At 35.5% G+C, this 14,579-nt stretch overlaps 1 protein-coding gene across 4 annotated transcripts in view; it reads left to right on the forward strand.

Annotated features, from left to right (window-relative positions):
* LOC307147017 (cadherin-18) overlaps window positions 1–14,579 on the forward strand; it is a 168,556-nt gene that overhangs the window by 149,615 nt on the left and 4,362 nt on the right. For all 4 annotated transcript variants that reach the window (XM_079851463.1, XM_079851462.1, XM_079851461.1 and 1 more), the window contains one exon: window positions 13,082–13,333. In XM_079851463.1, coding sequence (XP_079707589.1) covers window positions 13,082–13,333 — 252 coding nt within the window. The remainder of the gene's footprint in view (window positions 1–13,081; window positions 13,334–14,579) is intronic.

Genomic DNA, 14,579 nt, shown 5'->3' on the forward strand with positions numbered 1-14,579 from the left:
ATCCCCTCTGTCAACTTTACACTGTAAAAAATTATTGTTGATTTTGCTTAAACAAGTAAGTAACTTGGGTGCCTTAAAATTTTGAGTTCATTGAAATTAAAAATTTGAGTTAATACAATGAAGGAGATTGGTTTAATCAAGAGCAACTCAAAATAGTATGTTATCTGAACCACATGAATTATCTAAGTTGATTTGACTAAAGAAAAAAAAAATTGGGATAACATAGCCTAATTCATTCGCTATATTGCTAAATGTTTTCATATTTTTCATATCAAAAGAAAAATATACCGGGATAACCTTGCTTCTCTTGAGACCCCTGCTTCACAGCATAGGTAATGATATGCTAAAGCCCTCCCGCACATTGGCGTGATTGGTTACAAGGTAGTTTGGGAAACACTGGCAATTTCAAACCATGTTTTTGGTTCACTGCAGGTTTAAAAAGAAACCACTCACCAATGGTGCTGACTTATGAATTTACACATGGTTTGTCTTGAAGCATACACCACATAGACATATAAACAACATTAAAAGCTTGATTTTTACCACAGGGGGACTTTAACAAACCAATGTTGGTTTGCTGGTTTAAGCTGGTCTCCCAATCTGACCTATAAAAAAACCAGCCAACAGAGCAGATAAGACCAGAAAACTAGCTTAGGCTGGTTTAAGATATGTTTGTTTTTTAATGTTGGTGTTGTTTAGACCCTACATGAAGTAATATCACTTCTTGTCTGTGGCGCCTTGGGTGAACTTTGGGTAAAGTGACTGGTGAAGTTTCTGCACTCTTCCAGCCCCCAGATTTCCAATATACAGCTCAAGCGTGGTTGGCACGGTTTATTTCCCTCATCACTGTCCCTTGCTGTCAAAAGCTGTAGTATTCCTTTGGAGGGATTACGGGTATAACCTCGCACAGTAGTGTAGTCCCTGTTGCTGTCGAATGAATTACCTGCTCCCTAAACTCCTGAACCGACGGCCTTAATGCAATACTCAACACCGATGCTCCAGGCTTGAGGTTACCATGGAGACCACTCTTATCCGAGTGCTGCTCTCGGGTCCAAATCTGGACCAGTAGGGGTTTATGAAAAAGAATGGGGAAAAGAGGGTTTGATGTTGGTTTTGGAAGGATACCTGATTAAGTTTTTCTTAAATTTCATATTTATTTTAATTAGGGTTAGGGTTAACAATTTAGTTCATGAGAGCAGTCAAAATTCATTCTTGAGTTTTAAACAACTAGACAGTGCAGTTGGAGGAAAAATACACTATGTATATGTCTTAAGATGTGCTTTTCAAAGCTCAAAAACACAAATATTTGTGTCAAGTATTTAAACTTGACACAAATCTCAAAATGTCAAAAAAGACTCAAAATCTGTCACTCATGGTGTAAGTCACTGAAAATCAAAGAGAAGTTTAATATCTCCAGTTGACTGTCAAAATAATATCTTCAATCAGGGTCTTTTTTGAGCAAAAATTGACACACAATCATGTGTAATCATTTGATTCATTTAATTAGCATCTTATCTCATTATTTTGATTTTTTTAATTGATTGACAGCCATAATTTTAATCTACATGAACTATTGTGATCAGATGGACCCAGAATGGATGTTTTAGGGGTAACAAGTGATAATGAAATGCCATTTTAAGAAATAAATAAGTTAAAATGTTACGTTTGTGATGAGAACAGTAAAGTTGTCCATGTCTCAAGATCAGTTGGAGAAAACAGAAGAGAGGCAGGTCAATGTGATAATGCAAGAAAGATTGGCTTGGATAATATTAGAGATGAACAGGTTTGACCGGCAATAAATCAATATCACCCACAATATTTTTGGCTGATCTCTACTCCGGATTACAAACAAACTGCATTGAATTAATTTCCCAAATTTTATTTGTGTGGAAATATTATAAAGTCTGTAAACAGGACATTAACACAGGCCAGAGAGGGAACACGCTGAAGAAGGACGCAAAGAGGAGAGGAGGCGTTCTATAGCAGATACTGAACAAAGCTCAACAAGCTCACTGTTCGCAATGCTCGAAATATTGGAAGAAAAATATCAATTTTGAATTGGGGGTGAGGGGTTATAACTGACTGTCTACAGAAAAGTTTTGATGCTATTTTCTTTTCCTCTAACCTCTGTATAATGCCTATTAAAGTAGGGTTTATAAGCGCTTACAGCGATAACCAAGAAATCGCTATATTGCAACTTGTGTAAAGTGCCACCTACTGTCAGAGAGTGAAATTGCATTTTCATTCAGTCCTTCTGGTGTTTTTGTTTTGTGCAGATATGTTTTAAGTAGCATAATTTCACAAATCTAAAGTCAGACCATTCTGTTTTTGCTTTAAATCTTGAAATTATACCGTCTAACTTTAAAAAAAACAAATGCTCATGTTACATGTGTGTAGCATCTTTGTTAGGATTGTGATTAAAATGCAGTGGTTGCCTATATTTTCAAATGGCTAGAGTTTTTTTTAAGGCCGGTTTTGTCTGTTATAGAGCAAACAAATAGACAACAAATACATTTGCTTAAACATTTGGTGAAAAAGAAAAAAAAATCACCAACGGTATCAGTATTGGCCAATTTGCTTGTAAAACAATTTGAATCAGCCATGAAAAATCATGATCGGTGCATCCCTAGGTAGTGAGTTCCACTTCTTTCCGATCAAGCCGACTGCAGTTTGGAGTTTACTTCATTTATCCAAGTGGTACTCAGTGCAAGTCTCATTCTTCTCACACAGTTTTTCGCTCTTTAATCTCTCTCCACTGGGACACTCCACTGTTTACCGGTCCTAGAATTATCAGCTCTTGCCACGGGTGGTCGATGTCGACGTGCACTGCTCTTATTGTGTCTGTAGAGAGACTGCGAGTAAGTGAAGCCCCCTTGTCTACAAAGATCCAAAGTGCTTCAAATTTAACAATAATACCAATTTTTCATCTTTAGAAGTGCTGCAAAAGAGCAAATGGGTCTTTATGAAGGCACTTAGATACTCCGTATGTATGTAAATGGCTGTTTAGTGGTGAAAAGTAAACACATTTTAACATACTGACTGACTTTTTTCCACCTTTGACTTTTTAAGATGTTCAATGGAATTACCCGAGTGCTACAAAATAAATATAATTTGCTATTTCTGGATTTATCGGTGCAAATTTATTTGGTACGCAGTGAAAGGGAGGCTAAATGGACTAAATTATAGTCAGTTCACGTTTTGCTTTATGAACACAGTCTCTGTGTGAATAACGATGTAAGATCGAGGGCCCCAAAGAGGGCAAAGAGGGGCCCTCGCATGGATATTCAGTTTGATTATGTTTTCTTGTCAATTACGCTTTGTAATTGACTACTAGTGGAGATGGTAATTAGAAAGCTATTATTCATGAGTGAGCTTACAAATGGCATGGTCAAAAACATGCTGAAGGCACGCAAACATGAAATCTTAGCTTCGACTGCATGCTAATCAGTTCAGCCCTTGCACACATATACACTCAAACACCATCTTAAAGGAACAGTTCACCCAAAATAAAAAATAAAAAACATTTTTTTAATAAATATATATTTGCATAATATTTTTTTATTTTATTGTTTGCAAAGTATATATATTAGGGCTGTCAATCGATTAAAAAAAATTATCGATTAATCGCATGATTGTCATGAGTTAACTCGTGATTAATCGCACATTTTTTATTTGTTCTAAATGTACCTTAAATTAATACTTTTCAAGTTTGTAATACTCTAATCAACGTGGGCATGGATAAATATGGATGCTTTATGCAAATGTATGTTTATTATTGAAACCATAGTCAACATAGAGCATGAAGACGAGACATGTTTCAAAGGTCATAGATGTTTTTCAAAGAACTTGTTCATGTCTATTAGACACATGTAGAAAGAACAAAGAAATACCAGGTTCCCGTTACTTCTCTTTCTTTGCACTGAGCAATTAACACAAACATGTTTAGATTTTTGCATGACAGGGCAGCTCTTCTGAAAATGCTAAATGTACATTTATTATTTATTATTAGGCTACATTATAGTTTGTCTCTCTCTGTGCCCATTTTGATGAAGCTAAATTCTCAATAAAACTGTTTTCATTGGTATATTTCACTGGGTAACACTTTATATTACGACCCGCAAACAACTGCGTAAGTAAACCGAAATTACGGTGTACGTTTCTGTAATTATAGTGTAGGTATAAGGGAACAATATGTTAAGTTTTGGGTAATAAAGTGGTAACAAGCAGATATACAACCTGCAAAGAACTTCGTAAGTAAACCGAAATTACGGTGTACGTTTCTGTAATTATAGTGCACCTCCGTGTAGGTATAAGGGAACAATATGTTAAGTTTTGGGTAATAAAGGGGTACATCCAGATATACAAGCAAATTATTTATAATGTAATTATTTTAAAACTAACAGGTATCTATTCTGTTAATATATTCCAGGCAAAAATTGTACGTCTGTTGTATATAAAAGTTTTTATCACATTTCTGGCAAAATATGCTCTTGTGCAATGTAGTTACAGGGTAATTTTGACATCTGTGGGTTGTAAATTAAACTTTTATATTTTTATATATATATATATATATATATAGCCTATATATATATAGCCTATATATATATAGCCTATATATATATAGCCTATATATATATAGCCTATATATATATAATTTTTGGGCGAACTATTCCTTATATCTCTAACAAAAATCCCAGATATAATCTTTTTATAATCTTTTTTTTTCTCCGCACCTCATTATTTCTCACTCTATTGCAAGTACACCCATCCGCTTCCTATAAATTGTTAGTTGTTTCTCTGTTTCTCTCACTCTCTGTCTATCCTTCCTGTTTCCCATCTGTCTCTGAAAGACTCTCATCCTATTTCCATCGGCTTAATACACCGTATCTTCAGGCCTTTATAGAGACGTGCTTCTCTACAGTGTTTAACACTACCTTGTTTTAATATGCAGCCAGCGTCTGAGAAGGCTGTTCTTTTATTTGGTGTCAGTCCGTTGGTGGGCGACTGGACAGGAAACCAGATAGACTGTAAACCAAAAAGTAACAGGAGAAATTAGTCATTTACCAGTAATTATGACCATTAATTATGATGGTGAACATAAGGCCATTTCCTAACTGGGTGATGGGAATGCAATTCAGTCTGAAGATAACATATTGAGTTATGAGTGACCATGATAAAAGATGTCTTTTCAATATAATGAAAGGGAAGAAGACTAGTTCTGGTCCGTGGACACGTATGATAGCTTTTTGTGAGAAACAGACAGAAATTTAAGCAATTATTCTTTTATTATCTCAACATCTCGTTGCTCTTGGTGCTTTCGTAAGAGCTCATGAAAGATGTAGCATTGTGTGAATAGATCATGAATAAATTATTATTTTGAGCTGAATCGTTTCAGTGAATCATTAATTTCACAAAACCGTTCTAAATATTTAGTAATTTGGTAATGTAGATTAATGTAGTCGTTTCACTCATATATATACTGTCACAAATCACAATAGGGAAGACTTCACAATACTTTCGTTTCATGCTTACTTCATGCGGTTTCATGCCAATTATCTATGAATAACTCAATTAAATTGCTTCAGTGTAGTTAATTTCTGTTAGTTGTTTGTTTGATGTGCATCAAACTATCTAACATGAAAAACGTAACTTTAGTTGAACCTACAGTAGATTGAGTGACTGTTTTGTGAAACTACAGTTTTAAAGTATCTTAATCTTTTTGTATAATGATCATGTTTTTTAGCAGTATGGAAATGAAGTCCAGTGATCTGGATTACATCATAAGTAAAACTCGAAAAAAATAACTTGGGGAATTTCTATGTCTCCTCTCTCTCTTATTCACACACATATTGTTTGCCTTAGCTAGATGGCCCTCAGACAAACGGCGGGATTAAGGGTGTGTGTGTGTATATATATACTATATATAGATATGTATGTATGTGTGCATGTGTGTGAATACAGAATCAACCTTATTTATAAAGAATATATTTATTCAGAACAGACACTGAATTTGAGCAAGGAACATGGCCTAACTTCCAAATTACTTATAATTAGTCTTCCCTTGATCCTTTGGCTGGTGCCAAATCATCACGATGACATTTTCTTTTCCCTTTTTTTTTTTTTTTTTTTTACAGGCAATTAAACCAGCGCTCAGATCTCTAAACGACCCAGTTACTTTAATAGATCAATTGATTTCTGAAGGTATCTTTTTGCACGTTTTCATACAGAAAGACCTTTCTAGTACAGCCCTTCATCAGAGGAGTCGAAAGCTGCTGTCAGGCTGATGATATTTGGGAATTTTAATTAGTCGGAGTGTCACTCAGATTGAAGTGTTGTTATGCGACAGAACATGGCTGTTTTCCCAGTGAAAGCTGTTTTTTTATTGCTTCAAAATTATTTTTATTTTATTTTTTTTTCCTTTAGTTGTTTAAGGGAAACGATAAATCAGTGGAGTTTCTGAGGTTAGGGAATGCCTCAATGTTGCTTAGATATTTTCTAATTCTATTTAATTCTTTATATTAGTTCTTTGATAACTTATTAACCAGACTATGCTGTGGTTTTGACGTTTTTTGAGATCAGAGAGACCAAACATGGACTATAACAAACACTTGGCACTCCAACCATTCATACTTTATAGGGCTCGACTGAAGGGTTCTTGTAAAAATGGCAATGACTCTACTGCAGAAATAGTGTTAACCGGTAGCCAAATAGTTATCAGTGTTATTTAAGTATTATGTATATACAATTATATATCATTTTACATCATATCAATTCTAAAACTAACTTTGTGCCACTCTTGCCATGAAACATGTTAATCCTTATTAAAGTTACAAAAGTTATTCAGTCTAGAGTATGGGTGATTTTTCTTTTTAATGTTAATCAAACAACAAAACACAGAGCAAAAATACCTTATAACAATATACTTGAAAAAGAGGCAATGCTTATTCACATCTGACTTATTACGCTCACTTTTTGTTGTTGAATACTCTGTTTATACTCTGAAATATTTTGTCCAAATGCCGTTTCAAGTTGACTTTAAATTACTGCTCTTCAATGCACATTACTTTACGGTTGCTAAGGTGTTCTGTTGGGTTGCTAAGGTGTTCTGTTGGGTTGCTAGATTGTTCTATGTGGTTCTAGTCCTACAGTGTATGTCGATGGGATTTTTCCTGCCTGTGCCAGGGAAAATGTTTAGTGAAGTCTGTTGACTTTGAAAAATAAATCTCCAACAAGGTGTTTGAGGTTTTATTCATATACAAATGAGTCAGGATGAATTATGCACCGGAGTTTAATATTTTAGGCTTGATTTTTTTTTTTCAGATCCATAACCTTGTGTATCAGCCATGCAAACAGTTGTGCTTTCCATAACAGGCACAACATAAACTGTCCTGAATAAATTATTTGCTGCAAGTGCACAAACTCTGTTGCATACAGACTGCTTCTGACAAGGATAAATGATTCAAGAAGATGGACTTAAAACAAGCGTGTAAATATTGAGCCGAGAAACAGCATGCACACCAAGCGCCTGGCAAACAGTTGTGTAGTAAGCAGTTTGTTTCATCAACTCACCTGTTCAGAAGCAGCCCAGTGTAACAGTCATCAGGCCATCAAAATGGCCCTTTTTTTCTGCTGAAGTGGGCAAAGATGCGGACGCGGTGACCTCCTGCTCACCGCAGGGTGGCTATTTGCCCCACTTTAGCTTAAAAATGGACGAAAAGACCAGTTTTGTGCGATATGTAACAGCCTAGTTGGGAGCTGGAATATTAGTTTTTATTGTTTGCGCTGAGTAATGAAATTATAAGAATGTTGGATTGCTTGTTCTTTATATTCATCCTGTAAAAGCATAAGTATTTCAAAAGCAGCCGCTTAATCTGCAGCAAATAACTCAAACTTGATGTTTGTCTTTGCTTGTGTAGATTGTGAGGAAGAGCTGAATGGCATCGCAAGCCGCTTGACGTCTTAAATGAGCCTTTTGACGGAGCTGAGTGAAGCAGCAAATCGAATAAGAATTAATTGGCTATGGAGTGCTAGCTACCAATCACTGAGCATCTCATTAGCATACGCACATTGTTTGGCCAATGGAAATGAATTCCTTTAAAGGAAATGGAAACATTGACCCATTTTCCCTCATAGGGCAGTTGTTTTCAGGACTGAAATGTTGACAGATGTGAAGGTGGTGGTGTCGCTCTGTTTTTGTGTCCTGAACATACAGCGTATTCTCTCACATGTCAGTTTGAGCAGTGTTGCGGTGCAATTAGAGACAGCGTGCTGTCAGCCACCAGCAGGACCACACGTCAACATAAACCAAGACACAAATGTTTCCCTCTCTACAAAACTGCAACTTCTTTCCATTTATTTGTTATAAGCATCATTAGGGAAACGATTTATTGATTGTAAGTCTTTATAGTTAGAAGTTTATTTGTTGTTTTGGGAATTCATGAGTGTGCATTGTGAAATTAAACTTGTCCATTAAGGGCCAATATTCACTGCCTGCATTTGATTTTCTTGGATTTTTGCATTTATTTATGAAGGCATACCATTTCTAACCATATAAAACCATTTACCATCAACTTTTGGTTTAAATTAAATATTTGTGATTGAATGAATTCAATAAAATTGGAATCAGATGCATCATAACCTTTAAAATCAAATCAAATAATACATGATGTAAGATGTGGAACTAGATGTGGAACTCTGAGAACTGTATCAGATGTTCAGATCAAAGGAACTTTATTTACTCCTTTATCATTATTGAATTATTTCAATTTTTTGTTTCTCTTTTCTCATATTTTTTTTTTCATTTTCTCTCTCAAGGGTTATTCCCTGTTCAAAGTTTTTAAATAAATTTACGGAGCTAAAAATATATATATTTATATTATTATATATTTAAATAATTATATATTTATTTAATATAATTTTATTGTATTATTAATATTACATATTATATTATGATTGCACTTAAAATGTTTTTTGTTACCTCCAGACCAAGAAAATTGAGTTGTGAAGACTGACAAAAATATGAATGCAGAGCCTCTTTGGACATTCTTGTATTTCTGACCCTTGTGAGCAAGATGTCATGTGTCATGTATTGTCTGCCATGAACAAGATGTTTACTCCAGATTCATTAGGGAATAGATTTCAGCCTTCAGATTCCTCTCTCTCTCTCTCCCTTTTTTTATAGATATACCTGTATTGTTTAGAAAGGTGATTGTTTATGGGACACAGTTGGGTGCCAGCAGCGAGAGCTTTTGGTGTATCTGCAGGTATTTAATGTTGCGCTGGCAGGGAATGTTAAGACAGATAGCAGCTTCTGACGTTCCCATATGTGTGCAGGCGTAAATGCACATATCCGTGTTAAACTCCATATGTGCGTGCACATATGTAAAGCAGTAGAAGTAGTTGTCAAGTAATGTGATCATGTCTTATCGATGCTTATGAGTGGGGAAAAGCAGTACCATAACACTATAATACATTTATTTACTAATATTAAAGTCGCCATGAAACGGAAGTTGTGATCGTCTTTGCTTTCCTATTGTGACATGCCTTCTCGAACAAGAAAAACGAAGGACGGGACTTAATTTGGATCATTGTGGTTTGCAACTGCTGTGATCTTATGTGTCAAGATGTCCCATGCAAGCTTTGTTCATTTTTGATTTGCCACAAAAATAGTTTCAAACGAGCCACAGCAGAATGAACCGTTGAGCATCTCCGGGCAACACTGTGGCGTTACTGAATGAATCAGTGCTGTTGAACGAATCTGTTGGATGAATGATTCAGTGGTTCACTCGAAAGACAGTCACTTGTTTCATTCCTGAATGATATATTGACTGCGTCCGGAAACTTAGTCAGCTGACTTGTTGCCTCACTCCCTTATCAGGCAATGATAAGGTACACCTCCCGAAACTGATTTCAGACAGACTTCTGATGCAATGAAACAGTTTAATGATCTACAGCAAAACTAAGCAAATATTGAATTACTTCCATAGTAATTTCTCACTAGAAATGACATCAGAAGTGGAAAACTTTGACATACATTTGGGATATCAAAGGCAGTGAAGGATACATCTATGCTGCCTTCAAAAATCAATCAGATGAAGGTATCCCAGGAGACAGGAAGTGAAGCTAGTATTGGATTGGGACGTGCCTTGCTTGATACCTTGGAATCCATCCTCCGTTGACAGCATTTTTAAGCTTTCGGACGCAGCCAGTGTGTTTTTTAAACGTTTGAATGAATGATTCAGTGACTCACTCGAAACACTATTCGTCACCTATGATGCGTTGATGTAATCACTGACTAAATATAATCAGCTCTATAGTTTACACAATTATATTATTATAAGTCCCATTACACGTATTATTGCAAAATAATTAATTTGATTTAATTTTAAAAGGTGAAAATGTATTGAATCATTCTGGATTTCTTTTAACAATAGGGGCCCTATTTTAACGATCTGAAACGCAAGTATCAAGCGCGAAACGCAAGTAACTTTGTGGGCGGGTCTTGGGTGCTGTTGCTATTATACCGGCGGGATAAATGACTCTTGCGCCCGACGCAAATCTAAAATGGGTTGGTCTGAAGTAGCTTCATTATTCATAGGTGTGGTTTGGGCGTAACATGAAATAAACCAATCAGAGCGACATCTCACATTCCCTTTAAGAGCAGGCGCGCTTGTTCTATAGCGGATTGCTATTATAACGGCGGATTTGCCAGGTGCACACGAGGAGCGGTTCACAGCCGAGGAGACCGACGTTCTCATCAGGGACATTGGGGATGGAGAAACACACCCAAATTAACTTCGGTTAAACAGGCGTATGATAATTTGGGTAAATGTGTAAGCTAGATGTATGTTTTTATAATAAACTGTCTATCTATCTATCTATCTAGATCTATATATCATAATAATGTATGATTTGCAAAAATGAAAACCGCTGCTTCTGTGTAGATAAGATAAGCAAAGTGTATGCGCGTTGTGCACACGCTACATTGATTATGGCCAAGCATGCGCCCTTAAAATAGCATATGAATAACATGTGCAACGCGCCACTGACTTTAAACTAGGTTTTTCCTGGTCTGTGGTGGAATTGTTTTCTAAACCTGCAAAATAGCATGAGGGAACGTTTGCGCCGGAACACGCCTCCTCTTTGCGCTGAACCGCCCCGGGGAGCGCAAGTGTATTTCTTAGTTAACCGACGTGCGTCTGTGGAGGGAAAAGTCCGCTGTGCGTCGGGTGCAAAATAGGAATGATACATGCGTCGGTGTACAAAGTCAATTGCGCTGGGTGCAAGATAGGGCCCTAGATCTTCCATGCCTTCCATCTTTTTCTCTCTCTCTCTCACTCGCTCACTCATTCTTTGACTCATATGCTGCTCAATTGTATTTGATTTCCCCTTATCCTTGTCCGTCCAGCATCCCTCACTCAAAATGCTTAGAAACGTAAAGATTGCTGGAGGATGTGAAGTTCAGAGAGAGCGGGGTAGAGGCTCATTAGGTTGATTCTCGGGTTAAGAGCTTTACTCGCTGTGCTGTAGACGGCCAGTATTAGACAGACCTCACGTATTCTGGGCTCAGGGAATGCGAGTTCTCCCATTAAAAGCCCATCTGTGGGAATGGGGCTCCTAAATGCTCTGAAATGGCACACACTGAGGCAGAGAGCCTCAACGAGAGTGGCCTGTGCTCAAACCAGACTAATTTAATATAATGATCTCTTATCTGCCCTCTTCCTCCCTCTCTGTTTTTCCTCTTATTCTCTCTGTGTCTGTGTATTTATTCTCGTCTGTTATCACTCTTCCTCATTACTTCTGCTTTTCACCCTTGGATTTTCCTCGTTTTCTTCTTTTCATTCATTTTAATTTCATTTCAATTCAATTGCTCATTGTTCTGTTAACAATTATTAGCCTTTTGTGTTTCTTCAATGGGCACTGTTGGCCCTCTATACTTTTAGTCAAGCTCACTCACATTTTTAATATTTTTTTAATTTTTATTTAATGTCCAATAGAGAGTATGTATATGAAATCCCTCATTTTGTCTGAACCCTTATTTTTCTTAAACAACAAATGTAATTTCTACATCTAGTTTAGTAGTAAGTGACGTTGGTAGAAAGGGCATTTAAAACTAATGCCTAAACTAATTTCTATCAACTAATAATATTAACTACGGGACTTTTTTAATAGCATTTTATGTATCCAAATACAAAAATATGAAAAAAAAAAATTTCTACAATTTGACACAATTGCTGTACAGCTTATTGAGAAATGACACACAATAATATATTCAGACTTTAAAAAATGTTTTTTTTCTTCAAATATTTCACCTCAAGCTCTTCTATTTGGCTACCAATTATACTTTTGAAAACTTTTTTAAGAGACAGTGGTTTTGGTCATGGTGGTATTTACAGCAAAACTGAGAGACAGACATCATTTGTGTAAAAATTAGTGCTGTCAAATCGATCGCGATTAATCGCATCTAACATAAAAATGTATTAATATATAATACATTACATATATATATAGTGTACATTTATATTTACAAACGTTTATGTTAGATGCGAGTAATCACGTTTAATCGATTTGACAGCACTAGTAAAAATTATATTATAATTATATATTATTAATTTTCACACAAATACTGGCAATGGTACACAAAAAATTGGAATAGATTATTTGACTCTTTCTTTAGATGATCATGTTTTTTTTTTTGTTTTTTGTTTTTTTGTTATTGTTGCTATTGTATGATCGATTAAATTGTTTTCATATTCCATGTTTTAGGATTAAGAGTCTGGGTCTGGGACAAGCATAAAACAATAAACTATGCATACAGTAAAATGCATTTGAAAAGTACCAAAAAAAAATATTGAAGGCCTAGTTTTCCAAGACTATTTTTAATGTGGCAGCCATATAACATAGGAAACAAATTAAAGTCTGTCTCTTTTTACTCCCCCTATTTCAAGTTTAAAATCATGTTGATTTTTTTTTCCATAAAGCAACAGATGTCAAGTTTCGTATAAACCAAATATTTCATCCGAAGCCATCCGTTAGCTCGCTGAGTCATTAATTGTGACCTCATCCCTGTCTCTGTCCACAGACAACACTGCCAACATCATCGCCAGACGGAGGCGCTTCCACAGACTGACCCAGGAACTCTACGAGCTCCCGGTGGTGGTGTGGGATGACGGGGAGCCCATCCTGAGCAGCACCAGTACCCTCACGCTCCGGGTGTGTTCCTGCCAGAGAGGCACCAGACTGAAGATCTGCCAGGGCGAAGCGTTTCTCTCGTCCGCAGGGCTCAGCACGGGCGCTCTCATAGCCATCCTGCTCTGCGTGCTCATTTTACTGGGTGAGTTCAACCTGAACATATCAACAGTTGTGCAAACATTTATTTCATAATGTGATCCCCCACCCCCCACACACACTTTTAATTACTTTACTTCCATGAAAGGTTAGATTTTTGCGAATATTTTTGAAGGCAAGATCAAAAGAATAAATAATGCAGATTTATCTTTCAGCCATTTTTGATGATATTTACCAGGGGTGCCAATAATTCTGACCACAACTGTACATGAGAATATAAGTGCTGTTGTTCATAGGTAATGCATTCGTAAAGCTAACTTCTGCAATATAACATATTTCTGAATAAAACGGAATATTAAGAACATAATAATCTATGGCAGGGTGTTCTAGTCTTATGGATGTTAGGGAATTATATTATTGCTTAATGTAATGAATTGACTTGTAAATAATAAATATTATATTTAAATAATAAATAATACATGTTTAAAATAGTAAATAATGTTGAATAAATATAACATACAGTTCTATTATATTTAAAAGATTATTATATTATAAAAACATAAAATAAATAAAACATTATATATTTTTTATTAAATATGCATTTATATTTAAACATTTTACCAATTGTCTACCATATTATATTATATCATTAAACATGATTTACTATTTTTGATATTTACTTTTTATATTTTTATATTATATTTATATCTAAACATTATTTATGTACCATCTTTAATATTCAATTATATTAAATGGAAAAGTAAGATTTTAATAAATAATTTATCAAGTAAATATTAAAAATAGTAAATAAAAATATTATATAATATAATATTAACTTGACTAGGAATTAGGCTCAAAAGAAACAGTATGATGTTGGGAGAGGGTTTTTATATTACCACGCATCTGTGTTCAGTGGATTAAATAATTTACTAGATTAGATCGATCAATCTCACTCATACTGTCATAAATTACTAAAACGTCATCCGAATTTGACAAATAATCAATTTTCTTGTCCCTAAAAGTCAACATAATGCAGGGGAAACTGTAAAATGAACTGCGGCCGTGCTAAACTTGCATCATAAAACTACGACACTCGAACTATAAATGTATGAATTAAACTCACTGAGACTGTCGACAGTTTCTTTTCCATGCATCATTTTATTATATCCATGTTTGTGGTTAGTTACAGTCAAATCATATAAAACAGTGAAATCGCCCTCGAACTCTTCTGTCTTGACTGCACTCGAGACGGTGACGGGAGCTGAGCTCCACTGAAAGGCTTCTTTCAAATT

This window comes from Squalius cephalus (assembly GCF_949319135.1).
Source record: "Squalius cephalus genome assembly, chromosome: 19".
NCBI classification, from domain to species: Eukaryota; Metazoa; Chordata; class Actinopteri; order Cypriniformes; family Leuciscidae; genus Squalius; species Squalius cephalus.